Below are 18578 nucleotides of genomic sequence, written 5' to 3'. Positions count from 1 at the left end.
ATCTTAGGTTGTAGTCCTGGGTCCACTGTACAAATTTGGACAAGTCATTTCTCCTCTCTGAGCCTCAGTTTTCCCTGTCTGTAAAACGGGACAATAATAATTCCCTTACAGGTGTGCTATGAGGGTCAAACAAGAGGTCATCAATGGAAACACTTTGTTTCGATGGGAAAGGGTACTTAAGGAGTGGGAAGCGGTGATATTTCTGGGACAACAGAGAGGCACACTCAAATGTGGGTATGCTGGAGTGACTATGACTACAGCCTAAGCAGATTCTGAGTATGCTGAGTTCAGACCTGGGGGCTGTGAGATGGATAGAGCATTCCTGTCCAACTCCCTGAATTCTTAAGCATTTTCATTCCTCCATTCCTCATCTCTCCAATGACACAGTGGGTCTCAGAGAACTCCCTAACAAATGGAGACAAAGCCATTACTGCCAAGAGCTTGGAGCTCATGTCTGCCTCCCTCTTTGGCTGAGAGCCAGGACCCAGATTTAGAGCCTGTGGGAGGCAAAATAATGGCCCCTCCAAGATGTTCACATCCTAATCCCCAGAGCTCCTGAATCTGTTACTTTACGTGGCTAAAGGGATTATGCAGATGTGATTAAATTAAGGGCCTTGAGATGGGAGATCATCCTGGATTATCCAGGTGGGTCTAACACTCATAAGAAGCTTTAGACTGGAAGAGGGAGGCAGAAGAGTCAGAAGAAGAGAGTGTGATGGTGGAAGCAGCAGTCAGAGTGAGGTAATTGCTGGCTGGAAGGAGCACATGAGCAAGCATGGGATGCAGGCAGCCTCTAGAACGCGGTTCTCAACCTGTGGGTCGCGACCCCTTTGGGGGTCGAACGACCCTTTCACAGGGGTCGCCTAAGACCATCGGAAAACACATATATAATTACATATTGTTTTTGTGATGAATCACTATGCTTTAATTATGTTCAATTTGTACCAATGAAAATACATCCTGCATATCAGATATTTACATGAGGATTCATAACAGTAGCAAAATTACAGTTATGAAGTAGCAACGAAAATAATTTTATGGTTGGGGGTCACCACAACATGAGGAACTGTATTAAAGGGTCGCGGCATTAGGAGGGTTGAGAACCACTGCTCTAGAAGCTGGAAAAGGTAAGGAAACGAATTCTCCCCTAGAGCTTCCAGAAAGAACACCACTCTTCAGACACCTTGAACTTAGTCCATTTCAGACTAGTGACCTCAAGAACTATAAGATAATCGATTTGTTTTGTTTTTAGCCACTAAGTTTTGGTCATTTGGTACAGCAGCTGTAGGAAACGAATGCAGAGCCTGCTGGCTGGACTTGTAGGGCAGAGGCTTGATGCCAGACAGCTGCTACTGGCAAGACACCTGGGCTAAGAGAGGCTCTGGCAGGATCTGCCACTTCTCTGTGCCCCTAGGACTGCAGGTGAGGTGCCCCAAAAGCAGCCTCTGCAAAAGCCCCAATGCTGCTTTGCTCTACCTTATCTGCCTTCCTGCCCCCTCTCAATTTTTTTTTGTTCTAATGACTCCACCACCTTGCTGTGTGACCTTGAGCAGACCCTTCCTTTTGCAGGACCTAGATTTCTCTATTTGTAAATGCAAAACAGGGATGGACTAGGAGACCCTCTAGAGGCCTTCCAGGCCTGATACTGAGTCAGCATTTCCAGGATGTGATGGGCCTGCAGAGAGCTCTCGGATGATGCTCTTGAACCGCCCTCCATCCCCAAGCCTCCAAAAAATCTTTACCAGTCTTTCCTGCTGCCACAAACAATGCACTTGTGCCCAAACACTGACCTCGGTTAAAAGACAGGGGGGACAATGCTTTATTGACTTGGCACCTATGAATGGATGGTTACAGACCCCCACAGTTCTTTGCTATTGCAAAGTGGAGGCTCTGTGGTGGGGGCAGCATAAATCACAGATGCTGGTTCTAGCTGCAGGGAGGGGCCACTGTCCCTGCTTTGGCCCCTCCAGTCCCCTTATCCAGTCAAGCACCATCTGAGTCTGGGCCCTCATGGAACAAGCCAGGGCAACGACCCAGGTTCTTCTACAGTCCCAGGCAGGCTAAGGTAAGGGCTACAGGCTTCTCCTGTCTTCCCTCTTCTTGGGGATCCCAAGATGGGTCAGGGAAGGGAGAGACCCCATTTTCTCCTGAATCACCTGGATTGGGTTCCAGGAAGGTAGGATTAGGGGTGCTGTACCTGGAGCCCTACCAGAGAGAGAGTTAGAAGTCATTCCCTTTCCCCAATTTTCTGTTTTGGCTGAGCAGAAAGTGGGAGCTCTCGTTGAATTGGGTCCACAACAGTTGATGGGATAAAGCCAGGCCGTGCTATGCAGGACCACACCATTTGGGCCGGCTTTCTCCCAGGCAAGGGGAGGGAAGGGCTGAGTGAACTGCAGTTGTCACAGCAGGAAGGCTTCCTGGAGGAAGAGGGGCAGGCCATAGTAGGTTCCTAGAAGAGGTGGTCTGCAGGTCACAACAGCCGGCACAGAACACTGGCATCCTCGCTGTGGTCACAGTTGTGGGCATCCCAGCGGATATGAGAGCAGAGCAGAAGGGTGCTTTCGTCCCCACGACACTTGACATTGTCCAGGAGGATAGGGCCTCGGCCTGGGCCAAAGTGGGCTTCTCCAGGGGCTGCCAGAGCTTGACCACAGCCCAGCTGGTGGCACAGGACACCGGCTGCCCTCAGGTCCCAAGCATCATCACAGACAGTGCCCCACCGCTGTCCTAGGAAGAGCTCCACACGCCCCTCGCATCGATGGGCTCCATTGGCCAGACGTAGGTGCCCTGTAAGGGGACAAGGCCGGGAGCTGGAAGGTGCTGGCCCATGCCACGCCACTCCCAAGCAAGGACAGGGAAGGGGTAGAGGAGGCAAAGGGTGCTGGCATGAGACACAGCACTGCCCTGGGAGCCCCTGGACAAGGGCAGACAAATGAGATTAAAATAGGATGGACATCAGTCAATATTCAGCCTCCAGATGGAAGAACATGTACAAGCCTTTGTGGGGTACTCTGGGCATGTTGGGTTGCATGTCTGTTCTCTCCTTAGTCCACTGTTCATAATCCCAGTACCTCAGCTACAGGGCTACTCTCTGGAGACTGTGCTTGTGTCCCCTGAAGTCATCAGTGTCTCCTGAGGTTATCATTGCCTACCCTCACCCCCTGGACTCCCCAGGCTAAAGAGTAACTTCTTTCATTTCCCGCCTCAGGAAAGGAGCCCTATCCCCTCATTTAAGCTACAGATTCCTTTAGCTTAACACCCATCTCCCTCTTTCTGAACACTATGCCTCTATTAATGAGACTTAGGACTAGCCCAAAAAGGCAAAGGTTCCAGGACATGGTAAAATCTGCTGAGCTACCTAACCCCAGGCTGTGACCTCTCCTGATCCTGGTCCTTACTATCCTGATGCCTCGACTTCCCTCTTGGGGGTTGTGGGCACCTACCGTCCCTGGGCCGAGGAGTGGGAACCCGGGTGGTCTCAGAACCATCCTGCTGGACTTGCAGTCCTAGCTCCTCTGGGCCTGGCTCATCAAGGACAAAGAAAAAGAGGTGGTTGTCACATTGGGGAACATGTTCCTTGAGGACAAGTCACCTCCTACCCTCGCAAGGGAAGCCTGACCTAGGGACAACCAACTTTACTGGACCCCGAAGAAGGACCCCCCCCCCCCATCAGAAATGGTGATTGTACTTTTTTCACCCTGGGGCCCAAAGCAGAATCCTCTGTAGCCTACCCTTTGTGGCCAAGGCCACTTGGCCCCGGGGTTACCAAACTAGGGCCAATATATCAATTCCCAAACCAAGCAACGAACAGCATTTTAAAATGTGTAAGACCCTGCAAACACCCCTATCTTATTGATTCCTTCCAAAGGGCACGGGGCTTGCTTCCAAAAGCTGATCAACTCTCCGTTTATTAGAGCTTTGGGGGTCCTTGACTCAGCAGAGCAGTAACACCCCAGCCCCGCCCTTGACAGGCTTTCTGAATTCATCCCGGGTCTGGGTCTCTCACGCCCCGCCCCTCACTGCGGCAGAACGCGGGCCGGCCCCACCCCACACTCTCACTGCAGAAGGCTCCTTCCGGCGCCGCCCGTGCAGCGCCGCGGCCATGCGCCCACGGCGGGCTCCGCCTCCCTGCGGATTGCGCGTCCTCTCCGGCCCCGCCCACGGGGCACTGCCGCAGGGAGCCGCCACGCGGGCCCTCCCACGGGGCACTGCCGCAGGGAGCTGCCACGCGCGGCCCCGCCCAGGGCTGAGCTGCCTCCGTGCGCGACCCCGCGGCGGGCTCACCTGAGCAGAGCGCTCCCGCGTCCTCGTGGTGGCCGCAGTTGTGCTGCCCCCAGCCCAGGTGGAAGCAGTCGCTCAGGCGGACCTCCGTGCCGGCGCAGCCCACGTTGTCCAGCAGAACGGGGCCGCGGCCGTAGCCGAAGTGACCGAGGCCCGTGGCGCCCAGGGCCGGCCCGCATCCTGCCTCACGGCAGGCCACGCGCGCATCCGCGAAATCCCAATCATCGTCGCACACGGTGCCCCAGCCCCCGGCGTACATAACCTCCACGCGGCCGCGGCACGGTCCCGGGCCGCCCACCAGCCGCAGCCGCCCACCTGCAGGGCGCACAGGCCCGGGGCCAGAGGGACTGCGCTGAAGCCACCAGCTCCCAGGCAGGGCCCCAGCCCCACCTTTTCCCACCCGCCCCGGAATGCCCCGGAATCCCCGCTCTGCCACTTACTTTTCCTCCCCGCGACCCAGGAGGCTGTGGTGAACAAGGCTGTCTCCCTGGAAGGCAGGGCACCAACTCTTGTGGCTGCGGAGACAGGGCATCTAGATAGAGCATCTGAAAGGGACAAAGAGGCCTTCTGGCCTACAGCAGGGCATGGGCGCTCCTGCCGAAGTCCCCCAACTGTACCACATCGGCACCCACACTCAACCTCAACTCTACAGTCACCACCTTGATTGGTGTGGTGGGGTCCTCTGGAAACTGGATTGGAATGAACCAAATCCCATTTCCAGGCGTTATCCTAATTTCAATCCCAATGATAGTTTCAACCCTAATTGTAAATGTACTTCTATCCTTCATTCAACCTTTATCTCAAACCTCTCACAAGGCCTCTTAGTTCCCACCCTCACCACCAACCCAAATTTTACTTAAGAGCTTTGAAGAAATCGCTTACTACGTCTTCCCACCTTACTGAACTTTTCAGAGGTCTGGATTTCATCCTTGCTCTCCATCTGTTCCTCTGTCCTCTCACCCACCTCTACCATCTGGTCAAAAGCTCTGGCCTTCTAGTCAGGCCCCTTCCTATGGATCTCAACAGCCTTCTCGGTCCCCAGCCCTCCTCACCTTCCCCCTACCCTTATAGCCTGGAGGCTAGCAGGCTCAAGCTGGGCTCCTTACCCTCTGGCTCTGTGTGCCAGGCCCAGTCCTCTCTTGTGGCTGAGGGTGGCAGTGCTGTGAGCGTCGGGGGCCCTAGAACTAGAGCAGGAAAGAGGGGAGCAGAGTCAGAGGCTGAGGTTCTAGTTCCTGGTCAGCCTTTGGCTGTCAGGAGGATAGAAGGATTTCTCTGAAGAAGACCACAGATTGTACTTCTAGAGCTGGGGGCTTATCCCCATCTGGGGTCCAAGGAGGTCTGCCCCACTTTGACAATGGTCGTAATTCACTGGTGCTGTACAGGCGTACACATCGCAGTTTACACAGGACTTTCACAGACATGCTTTCCTTTCTTTCCAATGTTCTCAGAAACCCAATGTGTGTCCAAAATGGAGAGATAGAGAAGGTCTTGACCACAGGGGGAGGGCCATGCACAGTCCTGAGGGACTTGCAGAACAAGACTCGTTATCCCCATCCTACAAATAAAATAGACTAGAAAAGGCAAAGGTCATGCTTGAGACCATGCAGCAAAGTTAGCCGTGACTTTACCAGGGCTCACTGTGTGACCACGGGTGTGGCTCTGCCTCACTGGGCCTCAGCTTTCCCACCTGGAAACTGGAAATTATGGCCCCTGGTTTGCTGTGAGGCATGGGCAAGCATTTATACCTTGTAGAGTGGAGTCCATTTGTAAAGTGCCATTATTGGCCCTATTATTTGGATTTGCTCAAAAAACTTCTCAAAATGGAGAGGGGCCAGGTGGGGCATTATAAGAGCATCAGGATTAAAGAGGGCTGCACTAGGTAATTCTGGGGTCATACTTGGGCTGCAATGTAGTGTTTCTGGGCAATTATAGAGTTCTATTATTTCAAAGTGTTCCATGAAGAGTACTTAGGATATGCTCGGAAATTCCTGGGGCATTCTTGGGGTACTGCTAGAGCAGTGGTTCTCAACCTTCCTAATGCCACGACCCTTTAATACAGTTCCTCATGTTGTGGTGACCCCCAATTTCATTGTTACAGATTGAACATAATTAAAGCATAGTGATTAATCACAAAAATATGTAATTATATATGTGTTTTCCGATGGTCTTAGGCGACCCCTGTGAAAGGGTCCTTGGACCCCACAAAGGGGTCGCGACCCACAGGTTGAGAACCGCTGTTCTAGAGTGTTGGTAGAACAATACTCCAGTATTACACAGCTGTGGAGCTCACCACAGAGAGCACTGACGTTTCCTGAGCCACTTCTAGAGCAGCACTGAGATATTAACAGTAATTTCGGGGCCTTTCTGGATTACTCTGGGAGACATCAAGGTAGCCACCAACCCCCCTCGCCGCCCAAGCCCCCCTTAGGCTCCTCGGGTTGCTGGACCCGGCCCGGTCCCGCCCACCGGCCACGCTTCGTCCCCGGAGCCCGCACCTGTGCAGAGCGCTCCCGCGTCCTCGTGGTGGCCGCAGTTGTGCACGCCCCAGCCCAGGCTCGGGCAGGCTGCCAGGCGGGGCTCGCCGCCTTCACAGTTAACGTTGTCCAGCAGGATGTGTCCCGTGCCATAGCCGAAGAAGGCGTTAGTGGTGGCGGCCAGGGCCTCCCCGCAGCCCAGCTGGCGGCAGACCACGGTGGCGTCTGGCAGCCCCCAGTCATCGTCGCACACGGTGCCCCACAGGCCGCCGTGCAGGATCTCCACTCGGCCCTGGCAGGGGCCTGCGCCCCCCACCAGGCGCACACTGCCCTCGCCTGGTGACGATGGGGGCAGAAGAGGGGGCAAGGAGCAAATCCCACAGGGCGCTGCCTCCCATCGCCTCCCTAGACGGATGCACTTCTACAAGCCCTAGGCCCGCCCCACACCCACAGCATGGTGTCCCGGCGCTGTCTCCTCACAGCCCAGATTGCGGGTGGTTTGTGGGGTTAGAGGACAGACTGGCTTTGACTGTGTCACTCCCTGCCTAACAGCAACCCTCCCTGCCTTTGTCCATGCTCTCCTGAGCGTCCAGGGTCCTGCTGCTTCCTCCTTTAAGATGCAGTGAAAGCCTTCTCGCCTGCCTAGGTGCAGCACTCACAACTCCTTCTCCAGGAGCCCTGCCTGCTCTCTGATGGACTGGACGCTCTTCCTCCTCTGGACTTCCCTGCCTGTTACCTGTTGTGCCTCTTTTAGATTGCTTTTCATTTTCTTCTTCTACATCACTATCAGCATTTCTGTGCATACCTGACTCTCCCATTAGATTAAGCTCTAGCGCTCACCTCTCACTTTCTCCAACCGTGTGCTGACTATTTTTAGTCATTCTACAGGAATGAATCCTCTTTCCCTATCCAGAAGGTGAGCAGCCTGAGGGGGTACAGGAGGCAGGATGGGGAGGAGGAATGACCAAACTCAACCATCAGTAATCCTTCTCTTCTCACTTAGGGTTGATATCAGAGACTGTTCTCTGGGTCCCTCTCCTAAGACCCAGGTGGCCCCCCACGTTGCCTTTACTTACCTCTTCCATTCTGGGTAGTTGTAGGGGGTGCCCTGCTGGTTAACACTTTCTTTGTTGGGGGTTGCGTGAGCAAGAACTCTGGAAAGGAAGGGAGGATGACAAATGGATCTTTCTGTTCTCCATCCTCACACCCACAAGTATATAAGTAGCAGGGCATGGACCCCTAAGGTGCCTGCTCCTCAGGGCCTTTGGTCACACAAAGGATAAAAGCCAGGGATAGGAGAGGTGAAAGGGCCCCCTGGGTCCAGGAAGCATTAGCTCTAGAGGAGTTCTTTTAGTTCTTAAAGCAGCATCACATCACCTGAGACCTTGTTAGAAAGGGAAATTCTCAGGCTCAACCCCACACCTGCAGAAGGAGAAACTGGGGTGGGGCCACAGTCTGAGCCTTCCAGGGGATTTTCTTGAAAATTAAAACCACTGCTCTCAAGGTCAAAGCCTCTCAGAGGTTTCTGCTGTAACTCTATGCCAAGTGGACCTGTGGCCAGTGTTGACCCCAATCATCTGATTTAAAAAATGAGAAGGGGACTTTGCTGGAACAGTCAAAGTCCTACATGGAAGGAGTAATGTTGAGTTTTGACCAAAGTCACACACTGAGCTAGAAGCACCACTGGGGTCCAGGGCTCTTGGCCAGCCTGGAGCTCTTCCCCAACACCATGCAATGCAGCCACTGGCTTGGTCTTCTACATGGAACAGTGTTACCGCTGGGAAGTCCCTTCATTTATCTAGCCTTCAGTCCTGCTATCTGACACAGCCTGCCCTTCTAGGTCACAGGACTCTGCTCACCGTCACACAGGACAGCCACATCCTCGTAGTGAAAGCAGTTGTGGACTCCCCAGCCTCGGCTGCCGCACTCGCTCAGAGCAGCTTCCTGCCCACGGCAGTCCACGTTGTCCAGCAGGATGGGGCCTCGGCCCTGCCCAAAGGCAAGGGGCCTCGGCACAGGGAGCGCCAGGCCGCAACCCAGCTGACGACATACCACATTGGCGTCCACCACGTCCCAGTCATCGTCACAAACGCTGCCCCAGGAGCCACCATGCAGGACCTCCAGACGCCCCCGGCAGCGGCTCGGACCCCCCACCAACCTCAGTTCTGTGGAGAGGGTTGAACTGGCACCTGGGGGATCCCTGGGTCCAACCTACAGGATGCCCATCTTGCCATGAAGTTATGGGAGCCTTAGGAACAGTCCCTTCTAGATCTCATTTCTCCCTTCCTATATATTGGGGAGACTGGTGCAGTCCCTTTGGGGCATCTAAAACAATAGAGGTCTTCTGTCTGAGCATCTGAGTACCTGGGGTCGGAGTAGGGGGAGTGGGGAGGAAGGAGCAGGGGCACCTACCTGGAAAAGGCAGTGGGGTGGGCTGTAGGGCACTGGCTGAAACAGAGTGGGGAGAGCATTGGCCCCCTCTTCCATCATGCCCCTCCTCTTCGCTACTCCTACTTTCCCCAAGTCTCACCTCTTTCCCTGTCTGTCCCAGTTGGCCTCCTTGCTTCACCCTCTCCCATTGGTCACGGAGCACCCAGAGAGAGCTGCCTAAGGCAGATCTGTTTATCCCCACTCCACTGCTAAATTTCTCAAACACTCCTCTTTTCTTATAGGAGTCCCAGCCCCTGAGCTTTCTCTACAAAGCCTTCTAGTATCTTCTGACCAGCCTCACCTTCTTAATATCCCATCCGTCTTGTCTCCAGGATTTGAACCATGCAGTCTCCTCTGGTCAATCCTGCTCAGTACAGCCCTCTCGAGCCTTCAAGACCCGGCTCAGAACCCCCTCCTCCAGAAAGCCCTCCTGGAGCCCTCAGCTAGAAGTGCTCTCTATTCCTTCTGAGTCACTGGGCACCACATACACTCCCCTTTCTGGGCCTCCTGCCTGGCGATGTGTCCATGCCTGTCTCAGCTTGGGGTCCCGCAGAGCCCTCTGCCCCGAGCCTGTTATTCCGCAGATGCTCAGTAGCTCTGCTTTACGTGTGTGAACTGGTTTTGGGGTTCATTGTGATTTCCCCCCCCCCCAAAGTTTTACCTAGATGAGTCCTTCTGCTTCAGTTCTCGTGAATGTACAGTCCAGGCACTGTGCTCACTGCTCTATGTGGCCTGGCCCACTTCATCATTAAGACAACTTATAAAGTAGGTAGGATTTTGCAGATGGGGAAACTTCAGGTTTAGTGAGGTTAGGCAACTTGCTCAAGGCCACACAGCAAAAGGTAGAACTGGGATTCCAACAGAAATCGCCACACTCGCCTTCACCTTACAATTCTGAGTACGTGGCCTGAGAGGCAGGGAGGAAGCAGGGAAACTGGCCTACCAAGGGAAATTGAAAACTCCATAATAGTCCACTTGTGCACAAGCTATTACTGTGTTTAGACACTTTCACATACATCACTTCAGAGAATCCTTATAACAATGCTCTGAGACATGTACTGAGGTACCCATTTTACAGATGAAGAAACCGAGACTTGTTTTCTTCATTTTTTAAGTTAGGATAGTCCCTAAGTCATTTGATTTCATTTATTCGACCAGCTGCCTTTCCAACAGCCATGAGTAAGCCCATCCCCTTTCCCTCCTTTCCTATTTCCAATGTCCCTTAACTGCCCATTCTCTGTGCACATTGATCCCTCACCTCCAGCACTGAGCCTTCTGCTTCTCCAAGTCAGACCCTTAGCTCTAATCAACCCTGGACAGATGTTGGAGATGGAAAGAATGTTGGAAACTGCCTCATTTACAAACCACCTCCCACCATAATTTTACAGCTGGGAAAACTGAGAGTCAGGAAGGGAAGTGGTTGGGGTTAGGGGGACAGCACTCACCCAGTGGCAAGAGGAGGAGGAAGGATAGGGCTGGGGGGATAGGTGCAGGTACTGTACTCCTGTCTCCAGGGCTCCACCCCCTGCTCTGATCTGGTTGGGGACCAATTCGAATTTCTGCTTCCTTGTGTGTCCAGCTAGTCGATGGCCTTTCTAATGGTTCCATCATGGAGCTGGTGAAGAAGTCACAGCAGGAACATCTGGAATTAAAAATTCCAAGTCACTTCTTCCAGCTGGAAGGTCACAGTGAGAGCTTCAGGGGGAAGTGATATTTCCACTTGGATTTGGCATTCTGCGTGGAGGCAGCAGGAGCAACAGCTGGGAGATGAGAAGGAAGGGAACACAGATGGAAGCTAATGAGGAGTTAGGTCTGGCTGGAGTGTGTGAAAATGAATGGTGGGAGATGAAGTTGAAAGGTTGCCTGGGTCCAAACCCAGAAAGGCAATGTATCCTAAAGGGTGGTGTTGGCGCTACTGGTGGCAACCTACATAAATTTAGGGGGAGATAAATGAATATGGTTTTATTTTCATTGCTTTTTTTTTTTTTTTTTTAACAATGCCCTCTATTTATGGCAATGGATCCTGGTTTTCCATTTATTGGAACAACATAAAGTTTCTCTTTAAAGTTAGTTTAAATCAGAAGAAATGAGTCAATTAAAAAATCAAGGAAATATAGTTCCTATGACTCACAAATATAAAAAAAAATGGTGATGGTGAAGGGCTGAGAGAATAAATGCCATTTGGGATGCTCTGTCTTTTTGGGATGAGAAGCCCTTGAGGATTTGTTGTTGTTAAATTTTGGATTGAGGTATACAAATAAAAAAGTACTGAAGTCATAAGTGTAGAACTCAGTGAACATTTACATCACGGAACCAGCATCCCAGAAACCCCCAGGCCTGCTTTCTTCACATACAAAACAGGGGTGGGGTGCTGGCTGAGGGGATAGTTCTGTTTTCAATATATTGAGAGTGCAGGTCCATGGGTGCCCCTCCCAGCACACACTCCCCTCCCCCATCTCTCCCTGGCTGTGCCTCGGCCCTGGCATACAAAGAGTCTGGTTGGGGAGAGGATGAAAACCTATCTGGATGTGGGCACGGGGTTTTCAATACCCCATTCATGGGGCCTAGGACAGCCCCCAGTGGAATAATCAGCTTTTGTCCTCCCTTTGCCTGGCCTGGAGACAGCTGGGAGATGGGAGTTGAGAGCTGTGAGTAGGGGGAGCCACAGTCCAATCTTTGCTGAGGAGATCCATAGTGATGGGGGTCTGCCCCCCACTTCCTGGGCCTCAGGCCACACAACCTTCAGGCTGCTGGGACGCTTGCCTCCAGGTCAGGTCAGCCCCACCCATATGAATATGGGACACCCAGTTTCTAGGGAGCCTGGCTGGGAATCCTCAAGTCACCCCATTGTATCCCCTGCCACCCCAGGCTAGGGGTGATGGAGAAGGGCCCTTGATCCTGATCCCCACTGACCTCAAGTCCCAGCTGACCCAAAAGCTCCCAGTGGGCTCTTGGAACCTGCCTACCTCCAGCTCTAAACTTGGCCCCAAGCCTGCTTCTGCCTCACTCCCTGGGAACCTTGGTCAAAGTGAAAGTTAACCATTCCCTGCCCTGTTTGAACTTGGCTCTCTAAAGCAGTGGTCGCCAACCTTTCAGACCTCACGGACCGCCAGTGGTCCACGGACCACGGGTTGGCGACCGCTGCTCTAAAGCACTCTCGCTCCCTCCCGACCCTTCATGAGTACACCTTTTGCCCTGAACTGTCTCTTTAAGTGCAGGGCAGGCAGGCAGCATAACACAACTCCACCAGCTCCACCAACTACTACCTACTCTGTGTGACCTCACCTTGCTAAGTAGGACTCACTGTCCTCATCTGTAAAATGGGGTTAGTAATACACTTACCTCTTATAGTTGTTGCTGGGTTAAATAAGTTTAAAAAAGGGGTAGCTCAGTGTCTGACCCACTGTAAGTATGGCAGCTATTCACAAACTTCCCGTCTAGACTGTGAATCCTTGAAGGCAGGGACTGACTAGGTTTTATTCAATAGCAGTACCTGGCCCAGGATGGGTACACAGGAAATGTTTATTGAATGACTGAATGAAGTTTAGTGCCGCAGAATCATGGAATGAAGCAGTCAGAAGGGGTCTGGGAGATCATCAAGAACAACTCCACATCTGACAGTGGAAAACTTACCATCGCCAACCCCCCCCCCCCCCCCCAACCACCACCACCACCACCAAAAGTGAAGAATTCATACCTGGGAGAATGCTCTGGGTTCTTTCTGTCCCTTCTTCTACAGTCAATCCAAGGTCAAATCACTTTTTCTGCCCCCAGAAGTTTAGGAGGGTGTAGGATCCCCCAAATGCAAATGAACACAGATCTCTCTTCCTTTCTTTCCAAAGCGGGAAGGTGAGCAGAGGCAACGTCTCTGTCCATGGAGCTGCTGGTGGCCCCAGCCTGTCCCCACCCAACCTTAGGGGCAGAGGGAGGCAAAGGGAGAGTGGAGGTGTCCTGCACAGTCTGGAGCAGCCCTAGAGAAGGGGCATCCAGGCAGAGGAGGAGCTATAAGGGGGGGTGGGGGGCTGGCTTGGGCACTCAGGGCCAGGCAGCCCCTCCTTCCCCTCCCCTCAACTCCAGGTCTCAGGTTTCAGAAATGCCTGGGTTGGTCTCCACCCCTTTGCAGGGCAGCCAAGCATCCCTGATCTCCTGTGATGGCCCTGATTCAACTCCTTAGTCCTGTTGCCTGGGGAGTTCCTTTTACCAAGACCTGCCCCACAGCCCACCTGGGGGCTTGGAAACATGGCCACAGGGGCCAGAGTGTGCATGGTGAGTTTCCCACATAGGTGGGGTCTCTGGTTTTGCTACTGATTTTATCTTACTGTGGTTCCTCTTGAGTTCTGGTACCTTTTGGGCCTTTGTAGTTATAGGTGACAGGAAGTGTGGCATGTGGCTTATTCTATAGGTTATACTTTCAGCAAAATGCTGCACCTTCTCCCTGGAACCACAGAGCTGGAGGCCCTGCAGGGCGGTTCCCAAACCTGACTATGCATCCCATCATGCCCAAGGGCACTCTTTTTCCCATGTGTTTTTAATTTATTTTTAATTTTATTTTTTTTAAATCCTCACCCAAGGATATTTTTCCATTGATTTTTTAGAGAGAGTGAAAGAGAGGAAAAGACAGAGAGAAATATTTTTTTAATAAAGGACATTTTATTATTTATTTATTTATTGTTAATCCTCACTGGAGGATATTTTCCATTGATTTTTAGGGAGAGTGGAAGAGAGAGGGAAAGACAGAAACATCGATGTGAGAGAAATACATCAATTGATTGCCTCCTGTACGTGCCTTGACCAGGGCCTGGGGCGGGGAGGATCCTGCAACTGAGGTACATGCCCTTGACCAGAATCGAACCCAGGACCTTTAGGTCCACAGGCCATGGCCCTATCCACTGAGCCAAACCAGCTAGGGCCAAAGGGCACTTTTAAAAATATAAAAGGTGTCCCAAAAATGTATATGCATACTTTGAATAATTATAAAGGCAGTGTTTATTAAAATACATTTCATTTTCAATATTGAGCTATCAGCTGTTAAAGTGTCTATGCATTTTTTGGGGACACCCTGTATATAGATTATTGCTCCCACTACTTCTGTCTCAAAGATTCCGATCAAGCAGTTCAGGGATGGGCTCCCCTAAAGTGTATTTCTCAAAAGCCTCTGAGGCTCAAACATGTTTGGGGACCGGGGTTTAGCTAAAGCTGTTTATGTTCCCGGTGGGAAGACCAAGGCCAAGAGCAGAAAATGGAGACGCAGCCCATGCACCTGGAAGGACTTGGTTTCCTGACTCTCAGATCTCATCTTGCTTCCCACTTTTCAGAAAGAGAAAACTCACTGACGGGAGGTCTGCCATCGCCCTGCTCTCATTCCTCCTTCTCTGCTGCTTTTCCTTCCTCCCTGGCCGGAGGAACCACTCCCCCCAGTCCAGACCTCGTCTCCTTCTGCCTTCACAGGGACCTCCCTCTCTCCATCTGGGCGTCTTTTCCCTTCCCTAGTCATCTGCTCTTTCCCAACTGGATTCTTCACTTTGAGTTTCTAAGCACACTCTGCTCCCTGTCATTAAAAGCAAACAACAGCCTGGCTGGTGTGGCTCAGCGGCTGAGCATCAATCTATGAACCAGGAGGTCACAGTTCCGTTCCCGGTCAGGGCACATGGCAGGTTGCAGGCTCAATCCCCAGTGTAGGGTGTGCAGGAAGCAGTCGATCAATGATTCTCCCTCACCATTGATGTTTCTATCTCTCCCTCCCTTTCCCTTCCTCTCTGAAACTGAAAAAAAAAAAAGCAAACAACAGAAAACCCTTCCCACCTGTGTTGGTTGGGTCTTCAGGTGCTGGTACCCCTGCCATGCTCTGTCACTGGCTGGGAAATGCCCGGCAAGAGTGTGGTCTCGGCTCAAATGCTGCAGTGCTTGCGGAAGGTGCTAGACAGGGGGCTGTCAGCTGACTGAATTCCTCACATCTCATCAGCAAGTTCCTTCTCCAGGGCAGGTCTGAGCAGCACTTCTGCAAGGCTGCCACTGGCCTCCACAGCCCCTCCTCCAGCCAGTGCCCACCCCTCTCCTTCCCATCACAGCCACACTTCTCTAAAGAGCTGCCTGCACACATCTCATTTCCTTACCTCTCACTGCTCAGCTTGCTCCAGTCTGCCTTCTGGCCTCACTACTCCACTGAGGCAATTTTTCCCAAGCTCACCAGTGACCCTCGTGTCATGAGATTCAAGGGCCTATTTTCATCCCTTGTTTTAGTTAGAATATGAGCTCTGATGTGATAATAGAGAGAACCTGTATTCTTCAGTTTTTGCTGTGATAAAACAAACAAACAACCCCTAAGTTGCAATAGCTTAAAGCAGCGATTTTTCAACCGGTGTGCCACAAGAATTTTTAAAACGGGCATATGCTGATTATTTAGTCAGGGGCTCGGACCGCTTTTCCTTGAGATTGTAAAATTTAAAAAAAATGACAACAGACAACACAACAATAGCTGTTTGGTATGAATGAATCAAAATGATTTTTTTTTTGTCAGATCAGCAAAAAATATATTTTTTTGGTGTGCTGCAGAATTTTAGTATTAGTTTATGTGTGCCATCAGATGAAAAAGGTTGAAAAATTGCTGGTTTAAAGCAAAAATTGCTTTCCTCCCATGGTTCTGCATGTTGGCTGTGGTGGTTCTATTTCAGGCTGTGGGTTGGGTTCAGGTCTGTTTTATTAGCCTCTCATTCCAGGATCCAGGAAAGGAACAGCAGTTTCCTAGGGCATGCTCTTCCTGTAGAGGAGGCCGGAACCCAGAAACCAAACCAGGCCACACAAGCATATCTAAAGTCTGCTTTGGCATGATACACATCCCATATGCTCATATTTGGTTGTCTAAAGCAAGTCACATGGCCACGCCTGCGATCTATCAGTGGGGCAGGGGAATATATCCCTCTCATAAAGGGGAAGAGGAGAGAATGAATACCAGTATTTGCTGAAAAGTAGTATAATCTACCAGAAAATAACAGGCTTGAACAATATCCAAATTTATTTTTCTCTTTCACTTACAAGTCCTGGTAGGAGATCTAGAACTGGAGATCTAGAGCTCATGATTGTTAAGGATCCAATTCCTTCTCTTTTATTGCTCTGCCATTCTTTTCTTTTTTTGAAATCCTCACCCAAGGATATGTTTATTGATTTGAGAGAGAGAAGAGAGAGAGAGAGAGAGAGAAAGCGAGAGAGAAACATCAATGTGAGAAACATTGGTTGCCTCCTGTACATGCCCCAATTAGGGATTGAACCCTCAACCTAGGTATGTGTCCTGACCAGGAATCAAACCTACAACGTTTTTGGTGTACAGGAAGATGCTCTAACCAACCGAGCCACTGGCTGGGACATTCTGCCATTCTTAATACAGGGCTTCCTTCTCATGCTCCAAGAGTGTTGCTCTAGCCTCTGCCATCAAGCTTTTATTTTAGCCAATGTATCAGTCAGATCGGGCTGTCCATCAAAATATCATAGACTATGTAGCAGAAACAACAGAAATTTATTTTCTCACAGTTCTGGAGGCTGTAAAGTCCAAAATCAAGGTTCTGGCAGGGTCTGGTTCCTGGTGAAGATTCTCTTCCTGGCTTGCAGTTAGCCACCTTCTCACCGAGCCCTCACATGGGAGGGAAAAGCACTCTTTGGTGTCTCTTCTTATAAGGGCACTAATCCTCTGGGACCATGGCCCCATCCTTATGACGTCATTGAACCTTAATTACCCCTTAAAGGCCCTATTCCCATACAAGGTCATATTTGGGTTTAGAGATTCAACATAAATTTTAGAGGACATATTCAGCCCATGAGAGAAAACTGAAAGCGGAAAGAAGAGAGAACCAGAGGGCACACTCAAGCTTTTTCCTTAGAGGGTGTGGCCACGCCCTTCAGCGTGTACCTCAGGGCTAGACCTTCGCCTCATGGCCACAACCCGCTATGAATTCCATTGCTGCAAAGAAGAGAAAGCAGATACCAGCGGACAACCACAGCTTCTGCGTGGTCCTTGTATCACTCGATGTCTCAGCAGCATTTGATACTCTATTAGTGACAGTGCGTCTGGCTACAAGCAACAGAAAGCACAAATCAAAGTTGCTCAAAAAGGGGTTTTATCTCACTTACCAAGAAGTCAGAGTGAGCCCGTTTCAGGGCTGGTTGATTCCGTGGAGTGACATCATCAGGGGCCCGGGTCCTTCCTACCAGCCTACTCTGCCAACATCAGCAAGTTGGCTGCTCTTCTTCTTCTTCTTCTTCTTTTTTAAATATATTTTATTGATTTTTTACAGAGAGGAAGGGAGAGGGATAGAGAGTTAGAAACATCGATGAGAGAGAAACATCGATCAGCTGCCTCCTGCACACCCCCTACTGGGGATGTGCCTGCAACGGAGGTACATGCCCTTGACCGGAATCAAACCTGGGACCCTTCAGTCCGCAGGCCGACGCTCTATCCACTGAGCCAAACCGGTTAGGGCTTGGCTGCTCTTCTTGGTGGCTTTCCTCATGGTTCAAGATGGTGGCCTCAGTTCAGAGTATCTCATGAACAGGACAATGTTCAGAGCCAGAAGAGGGGAAACATCTCTACCTTGTGTCCTGTTTTAAAAGCTAGGAAGACTTTCCCAGCAAACCCCCAACAGATATCCCCCCATGCCTTGTTGGCTTTATCCAGTGACTTGCCCATTGTACAGAGTGACAGGCAAGTGGAGGGGCGCCCTAGGCTCAATCCCGGCCGTCTCCTCTGTCCACACTTCCTCTTTAGCAGGCCTCGAACAAGCTCAAGGTGTAGGACCCTTTGGATTTGAGTACATTCACAGAGTTGTACAGCCATCACCATCACCTAATTCCAGAACATTTCCATCACCCCCAAAAGAAACCCTGTGCCCATTAGAAGTCAATCCCTCTTCCCGTTCCCTCAGGCCTTTGGCAACCACTAATTTACTTCCTGTCTTTATGGATTTGCTTATTCTGGACATTTCAGATAAAGAGAATTTATACATTCCTATCTAGAATATATAAAGAACCCTCAAAATTCAACATTAAAGAACCAAACACTCTAGTTAGACACTGGGGAAGCCATAAAGAGACATTTTACCAAAGGGTACGTCCAGTTGGCAAATGAACACATGAAAAGATAGTCAACAGCACTCTAGCCTGTTACTCTCCCGCTCTCATCCTTGAGTGGCTTCTCATTAGAATGAGATCTAAAGGCCTACAAGGTCTTTCATGAATTGGTCCCTGGCTGCCTCTCTGAATTCATCTCCCTCCACTCCCTCTCATTCATTCTGCTCAGCCAACCTGGCCTCCTCGATATTCCTGGACATACAAGCCTGCTTCTATCTCAGGGCCTTTGTACTTGCAATTCCCTTGGCCTGGAGCTGTCTTTCCCCAGGTATTTGC

The 18578-nt window shown here is 51.1% G+C and overlaps 1 protein-coding gene across 1 annotated transcript; it reads right to left on the bottom strand.

The window, feature by feature from the left end:
• Positions 1-1785: 1785 nt before the first annotated feature.
• SSC4D (scavenger receptor cysteine rich family member with 4 domains) lies at positions 1786-10793 on the bottom strand. The gene is made up of 10 exons (XM_036310111.1): positions 10631-10793; positions 9168-9203; positions 8615-8920; positions 7832-7909; positions 6777-7091; positions 5388-5465; positions 4722-4796; positions 4285-4596; positions 3444-3521; positions 1786-2787 (listed from the first exon to the last, which is right to left on the bottom strand). Exons 1-10 carry the CDS (start codon positions 10791-10793, stop codon positions 2471-2473), a joined length of 1758 nt encoding a protein of 585 aa, XP_036166004.1. The 3' UTR covers positions 1786-2470.
• Positions 10794-18578: the final 7785 nt, after the last annotated feature.

The sequence above is a fragment of the Myotis myotis genome, unplaced genomic scaffold, assembly GCF_014108235.1.
Source record: "Myotis myotis isolate mMyoMyo1 unplaced genomic scaffold, mMyoMyo1.p scaffold_m19_p_5, whole genome shotgun sequence".
NCBI classification, from domain to species: Eukaryota; Metazoa; Chordata; class Mammalia; order Chiroptera; family Vespertilionidae; genus Myotis; species Myotis myotis.
The sequence above is the reverse complement of the archived record's forward strand: the minus strand, read 5'-3'. Positions and strand labels throughout refer to the sequence as shown.